Raw genomic sequence first — 15,196 nt, 5'->3', positions numbered from 1 at the left:
CTCAAATAAAAATCCTTCCTCGTAAATGCAGCCACTGGAAAATATGGCGGCTGCTCTTCCAACTGCAGTCGTCCTGTTGATCGCAATGTAGGATATTTTGATCTGAGACTGAGCATTTTTCATGCTATAGCAACACATAGGGCTGGCTGTACAGAGATTTGGGAAGGTTAATTTAGTCTTTGAGATTAAAAGGCACAAGTACTAAATTTCACTGATTAATAATCCGAACAAAAAGTACTGGAACCTTCTAAATGAAAGAGGACCTGACATCTGTTCACCCCATTGCACTTTCTAGCACTTTGTAGGACCCTTCTGAAAGAATGAATGGATGCAGTGAATAAACTGGGAATTCTCTGCTATATGTATGTACATCCATGGGCATGCATATATACGTGTGTGTGTGTATATGTTTGTGTACACTTGTATGTATACATGCATGTAAGAATAGAATTTTAATATATGTAAGTATCACATAAATACTTAGGGATTTGTCATGATTTTTTATACAGTGACAACTGTTTCAGCTTTTTTTCTCTTTATATCTGTGAGCCAACACCAAAACGTCATCCATGAGTGCAGCCAGCTTTTAACTGTTAGTTGTTACTTATGTTGTCTCTTACCCTCTGAGCAGAAGCTTTTGTGGTGAGATACCACAACCAGACATGCACACTCCTCTGTTGATGCTTTTTCTCTCACTTAACTGTCATGCCTTTCTCCTTTCTTCCCCTCCTGTCAAACCTCACTCTTGCATAACCCAGCACGGATTTCACGGAGCGTTTCAACCCCAATGTCCTGAAGGACTCTGCCCTGTCTACACACAAACCCATTGAGGTGAAAGGCCTAGGCGGCAAGGCTACTATAATTCACGCCCAGTATAACACCCCGATCAGCATGTATTCCCAAGATGCTATCATGGATGCAATTGCAGGCCAGGCACAAGCCCAGGGTGGAGAATTTGCTAGGTAAGGTTATTTCCTTGTATGGAATTCTCTTTCTCTGCATGATACCTCTAACAGTGACTACGTGCATGACACGGCAGCTCTTCCTGGACTCTTTTTTCTGGAGTATCTTACACGTGAAAAATACAAATCAATCCTAGATAGCTTTTGAAAGCACTTCATTCTTTTGAAGTTAAAAGGATGGATAGTTAGAAAATGTAACATTTCTTTTTTTGGTATTCTTCCTAGAACTGGCAAAACTGACAAAAATATATCTAGCACTCTGTATATGACACTGATGGCTTTTCATTTCTGATGACCGTGCTTTGCAGTAACCACTGTATTATCTGCATAACTCAAAGGAAGGGAAAGTGGACGGGTGGAATTTTTATTGATGCATGAATGCAAAATACTTATTTAGCACTGGTTTACATACTGTACATGTGTCTTATGCATATCCTTTGGACTATAGCAAAATCCATTGATCTTTAACAATTCTGCTTTTCCAATGCATATTTCTGGTAATCTTATCTGATAAACTCATCCACAATTGTTATGACTAAACTAAAATTACATGTGCAATGAACATAGCCAGGTTTCTGTCTTATTGGGCACCTTTCTACCCAAAACAGAACTCACCTTCTTTTCGTGTGACACCAAAATACAGGTGTAGCAACACACTTTAACATAGGTTCTTTTCAAGATGTTAGCTGCAGGCTTATTCAAAATGTAGATGGTTTATATATTTGCTTGTTCTCCCTTTCACTGGCCATTTCTTTTCTTTTTTTTTAATTCTTTTTTTATCCCACTGATTTTTTAAACCAATGTTATTCTGTTGTTCATCACAACTCTCCCTAATGATGGATCCCAAACAATACCTTTAGCTGGTTTTGACCCCGACTCAGTGAATCTCCATGGGTGTAAGTAAACTCTTACTTACATTCTGTCTGTGTTCTTTGTAATGGTTCATATCTTTCATGAGCATACCTTATATGAGACATTTTATGATATATTGGCATTTTCTACTAAATGCTGTAACATTATATAGTGCAAATAGTAATGTTTAAAAATTTTACCTATTTAAATGATCAGATGATATAAGGTTTCACTGCTGAGCGTGTGGATCCTTTTCATTTTATAAACAGCACCTTAAAGCACATGTAGTTCCAATCACAGGAGTGGCTCTGCTGGAGTGGAAAATGTTATCATCTTTTCCCACCTGTGGAAGAGATCAAAACACACTGTGTTGCAGGGAGAGGAAAATGCCCTTTCTAGAAAATCCCAGATGGGGTGGGAGAAGTCCAAAGAGTGCAGCCAGAACCAGAAGATCAGCACACTTTCCAGGGGGGTTAGGGATTTGTTGTAACATGTAGAATTGTGAACCAAAGAATCTGAATAGAGAGGCTTGAATCATAAGTTGGTAATAATTATATTAATATACATATGTCTTATGCAGAAATATTTGTATAAGAAGTTTGTCATATAAAAGCAGACCAAATGGTGTACTGATTTATTTTGTGTCAATTTTCTGCCTATAATTTCGTCTCAGCACTTAATTACTCTTCTTTGGGCTTTTCATTTCACATAGAGGTAAGCCCTGAAGGCATAAGGTATATGTAGGATGGTAAGCATACTCCAACTGCAGATCTAATAGGCTTCTGTTCTTTTTTGGCAGACAATAGCTGGAAACACTGCTTGTTTCTTTTATCAGTGATGAAGAATAGACAGGCTTAAGATAAGATTTCATTTTCTAGCTTGACCACTTGAAATCAGTGATGTTTTAACTTAAGTCAGTGAGATCAAAATCACGCTCGTGTCACTTAGAAAAGAGCCCACACGCACCGGATCACCATAGAAAACATAAAGGAGAGCGTACAAATTATTTATACCGCAGTTATTCAGACCTCATGCTGGAACTTAAAGGTAGAAAAATTTGAATGCCCTGGCTTTGTATCTTTTCTCACTCTATGTTGCTTTTTTTTTTTAAATTGATGTTGCTATACCAAGAACCAAGAGTTGGTTGCAGTAAACCCATGTGGTCAGTACATTTCAAGTACATTTCTGTCAAACGTCTTCTAAATCCTGTTACGCAGTTTTAGCCAAATTCACAAGTCGTGTAAGTATACCTAAATCCAACAACTTCATCAGGATTAAGATCTAACAGTTCTACTAGCAGAATCAATAATGTGATTGTACAAACTAAAGTCTCATGTGTCCTCTACAATAAGTCAACAGTCTGCAGGAACTGTTTGTTTGTTGGGTTGTGGGGTTTTTTACCTCTTAGAGCTTTTTTTTAATAGTTGGAATCAGTCTAATATCCAAAGTCACGATATTTCGTTGTATGTCTACAGCTAGGGTAGAACACTGCCATATCCCTATGTTTTTACTTCTTATCTACTTAAATTAAAACTGAATAATGACTCCAGGGAGTGATTCACATCATAAACCATAGTTTATAATGAACTCTAAGGAAAAAAAAAAAATCACATTGCTACTTATGCAAAGAGGTTTGTCTGTCTTTAAAGCTTGTTTTAATGTTAATCATGTATGACTTGTATGATGATGTGAAAAAGGGGGACAATTTTTTATTGAATCCTACTAAAATATCTTAGGCTATAATATGAAAAATCCTGAAAAGCTCTAACCCATTTGTGAAGAACTTTTTTCCAGTAACATCAATTTAAAGTAATATGCTTAAAGATGCGTGATATTTCTGCACATACACACCCAGATGGAAAAAAATTAAATTAAGAAGAGGTATAGCAGAGGTATTAACGTGGTTATGTGCATCTTTAGGCTGTCTGTAAGAATCAACTGTCACATTTACGTTTATGAAATGCTCATAATCAGCGATGCGCTCTATTTTACGCTTCCATGCTGAGTGGCTCATATGTCCTAGTTACTCATCTACAATATAATTATGATTTTGAAAAAAGAAAAAGGCCTGTTGCATTAAAGACAGAGTTGGAAATATTCCAATGTATTGCATTAATTTAGTTCAATTTACATGAGCGTGTTTCACTCTGCTAGGGAAGGTTAATTCACCAAGCTCCATTTCCTGCCTTAATCATCTACCATAAGGATATTAATATGTCATATTAATGCCACACACTGCTACTGTGAAATTTGTGGTCCAGCCTCTAGCGATTTTTAACTGCCTTTGAGCTAATGGCATATCTATACATACACTTTAAACTGTGTTTTTTGAATATTGGTCATAATATAAGAACAGAGCATTTCAGCTAGAGGGTTTAAAGAAAGGAATTTGAACTGTCCATGACTTGCACACTGCTGTTGCCACAGCAGTCCGTGGTTGAAATCAGCAGTACTCTCTAGCCAGTGGTTTATTATCCACTCTATAACTGTCTGCAGCTGTGACATTTGCTGTCACATACAGCAGGTTTTTTAAGCTGCAGCAGGAGTAAAAAGTAAGTCTGGGGATACAAAGTTAACTGTTGGCCAAAACCAGGCAGTCACCTACGGCAGCGAGACAGGGCAAGGTATTGTGTGCTTAGTCAGTACTAAGACATTGGCCTGAAGCGCCTCTGGGCACTTGAAAATGGGGTCACCTTTGGGGGGACTTTAACTGGATCCTTTACAGCACTAGAACCTTTCAGTGTAGCCACGAGTGAGAAGTGGCAGCAGAATGGTGACGAGGGGGTTGCTGCCTTCCTTTTGGTATTACAGACTGTCTCTGTGCCACGTAAAGATTATATTTCTGCATGAAGTCAGCAGGAGGCAGAACTCGCTACTGTGCTTTCTTCCCTGCCTTAACAAGCCTTTCCACCAGCAAAGTCCTGCTCTCTCTCCCACCTTCCATCTGAAGAAGGATATGGCACTAATTTGTCCATCGGTGCGCATAGGAGCAACGCTAGTGGAAGCCACTGATGGCACACCCTTCCCAAAATAAAGTCCACGTTATGCCTTCCATACCTGCTACTGTTTAGATATTGCAAAGATAGTGGTCTAAGGAAAAATGAGGTGAAAAAGGAGCTGGAAAATGCTGCTTCCTCCTACAGTGCATCTTCCACAGTGACAGACTTTTTTACATAACTTTAATGTTTTGTGGCAGAGCTTAAACTGAAGAGTCAGTTTCTCTTGAAGCTATACTCCATCACATAGGTGATTGTACTGAAACATATAAAAGAAAGGTTTGTGCCCTGCTGGGTCCTGAAGAAAGTGAGAAGGTGCATATACTGGGGGTTATGAGGAATACACATACTTCTCTAATAAAAAAATCCTAAAGAGATGGAGTACTTTTGGGTCCATAGCATATATAAGCACATATCTTGCTTGAAGAATGCATCCCATGCTATTGTTAGGTGCAAATCCATTAAAACAGCATATATTACGCATTGCTGAAGAAGAGGAGTGTGTCAGCTGGAAAATACTGATATTTTTTATTACAGTGTAGGCTATTGCTGTATGTAGGGTATCAGACATGCTTCTTGGCTTTTTCATGATTCCTCTCAGGCTTTCAAATCACAAACCCAACTTCTCTGTAGATTTTCTCTGCACAGTGGTATCTTAGAGAACACTAAATTTAAGCCTGAACCAAGGAAGCAGCTTTTATAGCAGGTGACTGCTCCAGAACTTTATAGCAGTGACTTAGTTGGACCAAACGGCCCTTAGCTTTTAACAGAGCCATTTCTCAATTTTCATGAAGTTGAGCATACTCCTTGCAAAGCTCTGTATGGAATAGCATGTTAAAGCTGTTACAATAAATCACTTGCTTCAAAAATAGACCTTGTATTTAGAGAAGTTATGGAGCCAAGTTACTCCAAGCACACATCATCCCCTCAGTGTATATTTCTGCAGCTCTGTTAATATTTAACTGTATGCTATGCAGAAGTTATTTTTGCAGGGCAAAAAAAAAAAATGCTATTAAGTTACTAAGTCTGTTTCTAGCTTGCATCATAAATCAAAGAGAGGTTACCTCACTTGTGCTACAGAGCTTCGTTGCTTTGATTTTAGGTGTGCAAAATTGGAAGTTTCTTCCTGGATGTATCACTTTGCAAGTTGATTAGAGATGTCGTAAGACTCTGAGATACATTCTGCAGTTGAAGATTTCAGATAGATACAAAATATGTATGCAATAAATATGAGTACAAGTCCAAACTTCTTATGCTTCACGTTTAGTAGACAATGAATCCAGAGTTATAGCATCTGGACGTTTAATTCAGAGTTTGGCAAAGAATAATAATCTCTAGAAAAAGCTATAAAAGCCTATCTTTTTTTTTTAATGAAATATGTTTTTTATTTCTAATTGCAACCTTAAAATACACTGGCTCAAAACTGTAGTAAGACATAACATAAAACAGCATCACCATGAAGCCGTTTAAATAAGAAACAATATGGGACAAGAATGCTCAGAGAAATAAATGTTTTTGCCTGGGATACTCTACTTTGTCACCACACATTATTCTAACTACCATAAGGTTCTGGCTGCATTGGCTGAGGAATCATGAACAGACATTTCCAAACATTTTCACACTATTTTGAATATGCAGATTGGAATGATAACAGGCCATTTCAAAGATAGAATGAGCCATAAGATTTTTAATTAACATAAAATTGATCTAAGTATTTTTTTTAAAAGTGCTATTTTCAAAGCCATGTTTTGGATTGCTCTTACTCTGGATGAGAAGCTGTAAGACCAGAGAGGGGTTGGGATGAAAGCTACCGTGTGCTATTTCACAATGTTTCACTTTCTGAATTGCAGTACCCTTCCTATTAAAGATCGTCACGTAGACAGTGCCTCTCCGGTGTATCAGGCTGTGCTTAAAACTCAAAACAAGCCTGAAGATGAAACCGAAGACTGGAGTCGCCGTTCTGCCAATCTGCAGTCTAGGTCTTTCCGCATCCTGGCCCAGATGACTGGAACGGAGTACAGTAAGTCGAATAACAAAACATCCCCCGCATCCTGATCTTAGATCCATGTCTTTATTTTCTTACCCCGGCATTAGCAACTGATACTCAAGGAAGACTCGGGTCCAGCTTGTACTCATTGTCAGTGAGGGCTAAGATCGGAGAACCCTGGACGTAACTTGAGGGAACTAGGAAATCAAAGTGTTCAGTCTCACCTTAAGCTTTATGAAGAAAACTTTTTGGTCTGGCAGGAGTCTCACCATAAAAGTATAACAGCCTATACAGTAAAAGAGCATTTGGGACCCCATTGTTCTTCTTACAAATCAAATCTGTGCAGGGTAATCTTTCATTTTCTAGCAGCCAAGACATACAAAGCTGTCCATTCATTAGAAAAAAAGATAAACAACTTAAATCTCTTGTAACAGTCTTTTATAGAAGTGACTTCCAGACGTCAAAAAGAATCATGGATCACCATTTGTATTGAACCTACCGTTCTCTATCAGCCCTGTTACCTAAACCTAGGTCTGCTATGAATGTCATGGGAGCTTGAACTTTGTTGCCTATGGAAACATTTTTCTGACCACCTGGTGCTAACCTCAGATCTTGTTGCTGATCCAGAGAGAAGTTAGTTCAGGGACCTTTCCCGCATCAGGGGGAAATACTTAGTATTTCCTCCTCATATGAAGCTACTGCTGCCTCTCCTGCTTTCCTACAAAACAGCAGGCCCTCTCTGTAGAGTGATAGCTACAGCTGGGAAACATTGCTAATAAATGAATAAGAAAGTAGTTGTAATAGCTCCTTTCCTACTAACAGCCTTCTTCCCAGCTCTGGGGAACTGCTCCTCTTCATGCTGTTCTTACAAAATTCAATGCTGCGAAGTCAGCATGAATGCACATTTAGATAGGCTTTTGATACGTTTCTAAAGAACTTATAATTTCATCATAAAGTCAATTCCTTTGGTTTTTTTTTTTTCTTAACTGAAACATTTTTTTACCTGCAGTGCAAGATCCAGATGAAGAAGCCCTGAGGAGGTCAAGGTAGGCAACTCACTGTGAAAAACATGGCTTTCTCCTTACTGATAACCAAGTAATGTTTTAGAACAGCATTAATATGAATGTACATTATTATTTTTTTGTCTTAGAATATTCTAATGCATTTACTTTAAAAATCACTAAAATTAAAATGCTATCAGTGAGAGGCATTTGAATGACAGAGATAACAAATTAGCATGTTTTTAGGAAAGATGGTGCAAAATTCCTGGTGTGTGTTCAAATCTGAAAGCTCTCTGCACATGCAACTGTCATGTACTTTACTGAGTGTATGAATGCAATGAGTTTTTAAGACCAAGTCCTGTGTAACTACTTGATTGTATAACTGGATGAAAGTCTATGACATTGTGATAGCACTGAAATTTGTGAGCAATTTATTTGGATGATCCTGTGACTGACATTTGACTCTCCTGAAATGATGCAGCAAAGGAGTTGTTTCCATAATCATTTGCTTATGTTTTCTTTGGAATAAATACAGCCCAAATTTGTAGAATATGGAAGCACAGGACTGCTTTTGCTAGTGGATAAATGTATGTTTCATATGACCTACCAAAAACACTGAAAAAGTGGGTATGTTCAGAGATACAATGAGGAATTGAAGACTTATCATCATCTTATGTTGTCCTGCACAGCCAGGAAATAGATTTCTTAGAGATTCTTATGTTGAGCTTAAAAACTGCAGTTGAATCAGAGCATCCTGTATGCAAGCCTGATTTTCTGTTTGCATACATCAAATCCCTATATCACGTTAGCGACTCTAAGGTGCTGGCAGAGTTTGTAATGTGTTTGATACTCAATCCACTTTCTCTTCTTTTTCTATGTTTTTTGGGGTTTTTTGTTTTTGTTTTTTTTACCGCTATGTGGCTTCTATAAAAGTTCTGAGCTTTTGATCACAGTGCAAGTTAAAAATGTTGAATCAGTGTGAAAGATGTCTGTCATCTTCCCTGTGAGAATACAATAAGTATACTTTCAGTTTATGTTTGCTATAAACTTTCCATTGCAGTTCACCAAAGTTCATGGCTAGGTGCCTGAACATCAGGCTTGATATTACATCCCTCATGGATTTATTTCTTCCCTCAAATGTGCAAGCCTAATTCTTCTTAAATGTATTGTGCATTATGTGTTTTGATGTAATAGCACACATTCAAATCCTTCTTAAGATGGGATTTCAAGCACTGTGCTGAACTTAGTCCCACATACACATCTGAGAGTAATACGTTGTTTTAAAGAAATAATCTTTCTAGCTGTAGCCTGTGGCTTTGGAAAATACTAGATATTGGAAAGTTAACATGGTATCAGATATGTTGAAAATAATTATCTAGTAACATGGTAACGTGTAAATTGCACATTCTATTCAGTGTAACTTAAAGTACATGAGTATAACCACTGTGCTTTGCACATTTTCTGCAGTTTTGAGGTATCACAAGCACAGTTCTGGTTATATTTAGGCACAGCTGTATTACCTAAAGAGGTTTAAGGACATTGATAGGTAGTAGAGGCAGAAGGGAATATAGTAGTTATACAGGTACAGTGCAATTGGCGTGAGCTCTGGTGCAAGGAATGAAATGGGGGCTCCTTCCTACCTAATTGATAGTGCTTGTCCCATCTCAGTGGCTTGGTACCTCCCTCAAATGTTGCACATACTCTGCTGCAGATTTGGTAGCAACAGCCCTGGTTATGCACACATCATCCATCATATAGTACTTTTGGGGCCTATTGGACCCCTTCTATTTAACCTTTTGGCAAGGCCCCTGCCACTTTTGATTTTGTAAAGGATGGAAGGACCTACGTCAGATGCACAGAATCCATACCTTAACTCCACTCTTGCAGCACAGTGATGGAGTAGAAACTCCTCTTCAGTATCTACTCCAAACAGCCTGTACAACCACACCTTTCTCCATGCCCACAGTTTGGGGTCCTGGAAGGCTTCCTGGGCTTCCGAAAGCAAAAGGTTTCCATGAAACTGCAGAACCGGAGTCTTGCCAGATTCCGTGTTGCATTGATCCTATGCACTGCTGGCATTCTAGAAAAATCCTTCATGTTCCAAAACTGAAACTACCAGAGATTTCACAGTGTGGGGAATTTTGGTCTCTGGGCAAGCTGTGAGCGATCTCTCTCTCTGGTGCTTTCTCTTGTCTCTTGGTATCAGCTCTTCAGTGTAGTCAGCAAGAACTGGTTGAAATGGTGATCAGGTTTCTTCCAAACACCTGGGGGGGGAAAAATGGGGAAAAAAAATAATACATGTAGCTTATTTTTGGCAGAACTGTTTTACATAATAGTCACTTCTAGATTGCTGCTTCTAACTTCATGACATATGCTCTGAATAGAACTCATAAAGCTTGGGAATTTTCAGGTGCCAGAATATTCCTTTCAGTTAATATTAATGAGCGCATTGCATGACTGTCCTTTGCTCATGCTACTGCTATTTTGAAGGCACACATAAGATTATAACTTACTGTGAAAACTTTCCGTTGCTGTTGTGATGATCGTTATGCAATATTTTCCAGAAAGATGGTATCCATTTCAAGCCAAACAGATGTTTCTGAATACCTCTTCCTTGAATGGAGGGGTATGTCTTTAAAGCAGTAAGGGAATTCTTAAATTTCATGTAAGACCCATTGTAGCTAGTATGCTTCAATGTAACTTGAAAAAATACCATCATGAAGTTTCATCATTTCAGCTAGGAATACTTTATATCTTCTAATTACTTAAAAGCATGAAAGAGAGTTTGAGAAGTCATGCATCAAGACTCCTTTGTGAGTGTTACTTGCATGACACTGTGTTATTAGGAACAGAACGTTTAGAAATATCAGTGAATTTGTTGGCATTTACTCTGTTCATTGTTTTGCACTTTATTCAGCCTGAGGAGTGAAACCAGCAAAGTCTGTTCATTTCTGTTTGGCTGGTTGCACTGTCAAGTTCCGCTGCACTAACACAATTGTCTTGTGTTTTGGGTGTAAATAATGAGGGGAAAATTACCTTGTTTGCAACGAATCAAATACATTTTGCAAATAACATTTTATTTTCCATTCTGTTTGATATACTTGTCCTTGACTGTGCTCTCACTCCACATCTTCCTCCTTCCCCTTTTTATTTACAAAACCTGAATTTAAACCAGAGAACATCTAGAAAAGATTAAATGCTTGAGTGCCCCAGTCTGCAGCCAAAGGCAGCTAGGGCTGTTCACAGGAGGTGGCCAATACTTCACAGGACTGTGCTTTGAAAATCTCACGTTATTCTGCTTTTTGACACAAATGACCAGAAATATTTATGCAAATGTCAACTCTTATACTCACTTATGCTGAAAAAAGCTATAGAAAAGTACTGCTGAAACCTGTGGCTGATGGTCCTTATAGGAAGGACAGCAGGATATATATATATATAGGCTGACCTGCATATTGCAGAATGGAAAATATTTGCATTAATTTTGTTCTTGTATGGAGTTAACTTTCACTGACTGCTCAGTTGGGGGGAGGGAGGGAAAAGCCAAGAGAATCTGCTGGCAACAAAACAATGGGGTTACACTGCATTTCTAGCAAAAGCAGCCCTGTAATACCAAGCACAAGTCAAAGAATATGAAGTTATATCAAGTTATTTCTCAGAAATGAACAACTGCAAAACCTTTCATACATGGTCCGAAAAGGATCGCCCAGCTGCCTTTGTGCTGATTTGAAAGCTGAGGCAAAATTCCAAATAAATTGCCATTGCCCTAGATATAAGGCAGGGGAGTGACAGTCATGGTCCCTAACCCCTTTCTTTCTCCCTCCTTTCTTTCTTCTGTCTCTCTCTGTCTCTCTCTCTTTCTTCATGCCACAGGGAAAGGTTTGAAACGGAACGTAACAGCCCACGCTTTGCCAAATTGCGCAACTGGCATCATGGCCTATCGGCGCAAATCCTTAATGTTAAAAGTTAAAAGCTCACATTTAACAGGCAAATACACAAGACAGAGAATTACAGTAAAAAACTAACTGCTGTCCTGAGTTAGAGCCTAAAAATGTCACACACCCAGGAAAGACTTACTGCTAGGGCCTGTCTTCGGTAGATTTCTGTTGTTAACCTGGTATCCATTCACTATCACCAAAAGTAAAAATAATGATACAACCTGGTTCATGTTCTTCATTATAAAGTAGATTAGCTTTTGTCCTTTACTATATCAAGTGTAACTTCAGTATACAGGAAAACATCACTGTTGTACTCTCTTGACTTTAATTCTAGAAGAAAATGAGAGGGAAGTTATTGACAGTATTACTTTAGCAGGAAGAGGAATGAGACTTTTACTGATTTCTACTGCTCAAAAGATAATTGAGGAGAAAGAGAGATGAAAAGGAAAGCTTGACCGAGCCTGGTCTAGACTTTGCTAAATGTACAACCTGCTTAGTTTGCATAGTTGAATGATGCTGTTTGAAGTAAGATATTAGCAATGTGAAGTTATATTTCTTCAATATATTACACTGGTAGAAGTCATTTGCTGAAACAATTGCTGTACGTTTTCTGTTGGAAGCCTGACTTTGTCACTATATGAAAGCTAGAGATGGCTGTGGTTGCTCAGGATCTGTGAGGAAATGACAGTTTGCTAGGGGTGATTTAGGAATGAGAAGAATATACAGTACTACTGGTGCACTGAAGTTTTTAAAAGTATCTTGTAAGTTTTAAGGAATATGTTGCCCATTCTGTAATCCTCTTGCTTTGACCCACGTTTTTTCTGTATATAGCAGCATGCTTTATCTGAAATAAAAGGATTTAAAACGAAAATAATTATGTGCCTGTTTTACACAATACTTTATTCTGTTTTAAAACAATAACTGCTTCAACTGATTATTGAAAGACGGACAACTTTTCTTTCCACAATAGAAAATTTGGTCAAAAAGCTTTCCCCTGTTACGTATAATTCTTTCTGACCTTTAAGTTACTGGAATTAGAATAAACCTGACAAAGCATTTGAGAAAAACAACAACAGAAATTAACAAATACTGTATTAGGTGTGAATGAAAACAAGGCATAATTAATAGATATTAGATGACAACCTATTGATAATATCATTTAGTATTTCCATTTGAATAATATGCATTCTCTGGCAATAATGTATTAATTTGTGCCCATGCTGAAGGCACTTGAGACATTGCTGGTGCTTAGAATGGGATCTTTTTGTTTCAACATTACAACAATGCTTTGCTTTTATGCTGTGTTGGTCAAGACACGGCAAACCTATACCAAAGGCCTCCAAATATTTCTATTTTCTGGTTGAAGTACATCAAGAGCAATACCACCTCCCTTTCCAGTTTATGCTCTGATCACTAAATGAAACCAAAAAAGCAACTAAATTAAACTGTGGTTTCCATAGACGCAGTTGATGCTAGACCTCACAATCTGCATTAGGAGTCCTTAGCATTGGTTGAAGCAAAAGTTTCTGGTGATAAAACACTGGTCTCTGCCACAGAAAGTTGACTCTGAAGTCCTGCCTAGAGCCCTCTATAAATTATTTTCTTTCATTAACTTCTATAAGCTGCAAATTAGGTACCTTTATCTGGTAGCAGTAATTCTGCTCAAAGAGATTAGACTGAAACTCTTACACTTCTTAGTGCTTCCAAACACCTGGAATTTATATCAGCAGTCTATACAAGAACAAAGTTCATTCAAGCTCCCATTGTTTTTCTGTGTTATAGAAGGAAGGAAAAGCTACTGTTCATGGAAGATTTTGCATGAATCAACCAAATATTGGAGCATTTAAAGGAAAAAAATATGTAGCTATTGTACTTTTTTTAAAAAGTACTTTCTGAGCATTATTTAAGAGTACATGAGCATTAGTTCCTTTTAAAATGCATTTAACTTTTCTTAGATAAGTACCATAGCAATTCAGTAAGCATGCCATTTAAAACTCAGTATTCATTTATATTTTCCTTATGGGAACACAAAGAGATTCTGATCGTACCATCTTATTAGTGCCTGTGGAAAATCAGCATAACTGATGCATGAAATAAGAGCAACATTTTAACTTTTCCTGAATGTTGCTGAGATCAAACTTTGGTTCAGTGTGGGTGAATTGTATATAAATAAATGTACATAAATATAAATGGGGAATTTTGATAGAATTTAAAATATAAATAGGCAAGTAACTTTTTTTCATAAACATCAAATGTACCTGAGTAAAAAAATCTTCCAGATCTAATTTTCATCCAAATGAAATGGTAATAAGTATACTGAATAAGTAACAATGAAGTGTTTTCATTTAAATAGGAATTATGTCTCCTTAATGTTCTATGACACAATACAGATACTATTTGTTTCAAATAGTTCTAGTGCATGTACTATAATGGAAAAGAAAATGTCTAGACTATAGCTCAATGTTTACGCTTAATCTTATTTTTAAAGGTTTTTTTTTTTTAATAATCAGAAAAGCATAGTTTGATCAGATATGAAATTAGTGCAGATGCAATTGAGGAACCTCTTCCCCTTAGCTCTGCTTCAAGTGGATTTAATAATAAAAAATCAGTGCATATAAACCATGTAATCAGATGGAGAAATAGTTGTAATCCTTTTTCCTGGAGGATACAAAATAGAATTTAAACATATTCCAAGCTTGTAGAATTTCAATTCTTTATGTAATCACAGAGAAAATGCAGTAGAAAAATCTTCTATAGTTGGTAACTTTTTAGTTAGACACCTTTTGTGAAAATGCTGTCATTAATCCCTAAGGCAAGATTGTTTACTACTGCATATTTCTACTGCTCAGTACAGTCCGGCTCAAAAAAATCTCCCAAGTGATGGGCTTTGTTAATTAAATTGTCGGTCAAATTTTTCTGTCCAGTTTCTTGGTTTTTAGACTAGTAATTCCTTAACTCTTACTCCTCAAAGCTCTGCCTGTATGTTGTTGTGGCAACCTTCAAGCCCAGAAAATTAATATTAAAGATCTTTCTTTACATAACTATTAGGAGGCCTTGTTTTTCCCTCCTGAGTAGGAGGCAGACTTTTTCTATAGGGTGGAGAAATTGGGCTGGATTCGTCATTCTACTACATCTCATTGCTAGAGACTGTAACAGACTTAGGCCTGATGAGAAATCAGTAACAACTTTAAGAGACCACTAGCTTTGTTCTAGCTAAAGGTCAAGTCTGGCCTGGTTATGCCCTTTTTTTAATACGTCCAGGTTTATCTCACTATATGTTGCTTCTCACTGCGTCTCACAGTGTTTCTTGACCATTTGCAGAAGTCTGCTGGTTTGCCTAGGAAAACTAGTCTCAGTTAATGACAGTGAGGCTTAAAATAGGTTCTTGATTGAAGACTCGATGAGTCATGTAATTCTTCAAACTAGCACTGATGATAGGCAGCTATATCTGTCCCATGCT

The 15,196-nt window shown here is 37.5% G+C and overlaps 1 protein-coding gene across 21 annotated transcripts in view; it reads left to right on the top strand.

The window, feature by feature from the left end:
- LDB3 (LIM domain binding 3) overlaps positions 1-15,196 on the top strand; it is a 128,194-nt gene that overhangs the window by 70,920 nt on the left and 42,078 nt on the right. For 15 of the 21 annotated variants that reach the window (XM_075758748.1, XM_075758740.1, XM_075758751.1 and 12 more), the window contains 2 exons: positions 6,661-6,830; positions 7,807-7,843. In XM_075758748.1, the coding sequence (XP_075614863.1) occupies positions 6,661-6,830; positions 7,807-7,843 (207 nt within the window). Of the gene's footprint in view, positions 1-758; positions 963-6,660; positions 6,831-7,806; positions 7,844-11,671; positions 12,608-15,196 lie in introns of those variants that run through there. The other 6 variants (XM_075758756.1, XM_075758759.1, XM_075758755.1 and 3 more) reach the window with 2 other exon arrangements.

This window comes from Balearica regulorum, chromosome 7 (genome assembly GCF_011004875.1).
Source record: "Balearica regulorum gibbericeps isolate bBalReg1 chromosome 7, bBalReg1.pri, whole genome shotgun sequence".
Taxonomy (NCBI): Eukaryota; Metazoa; Chordata; class Aves; order Gruiformes; family Gruidae; genus Balearica; species Balearica regulorum.
This window is presented reverse-complemented; position numbering and strand designations above follow the sequence as displayed.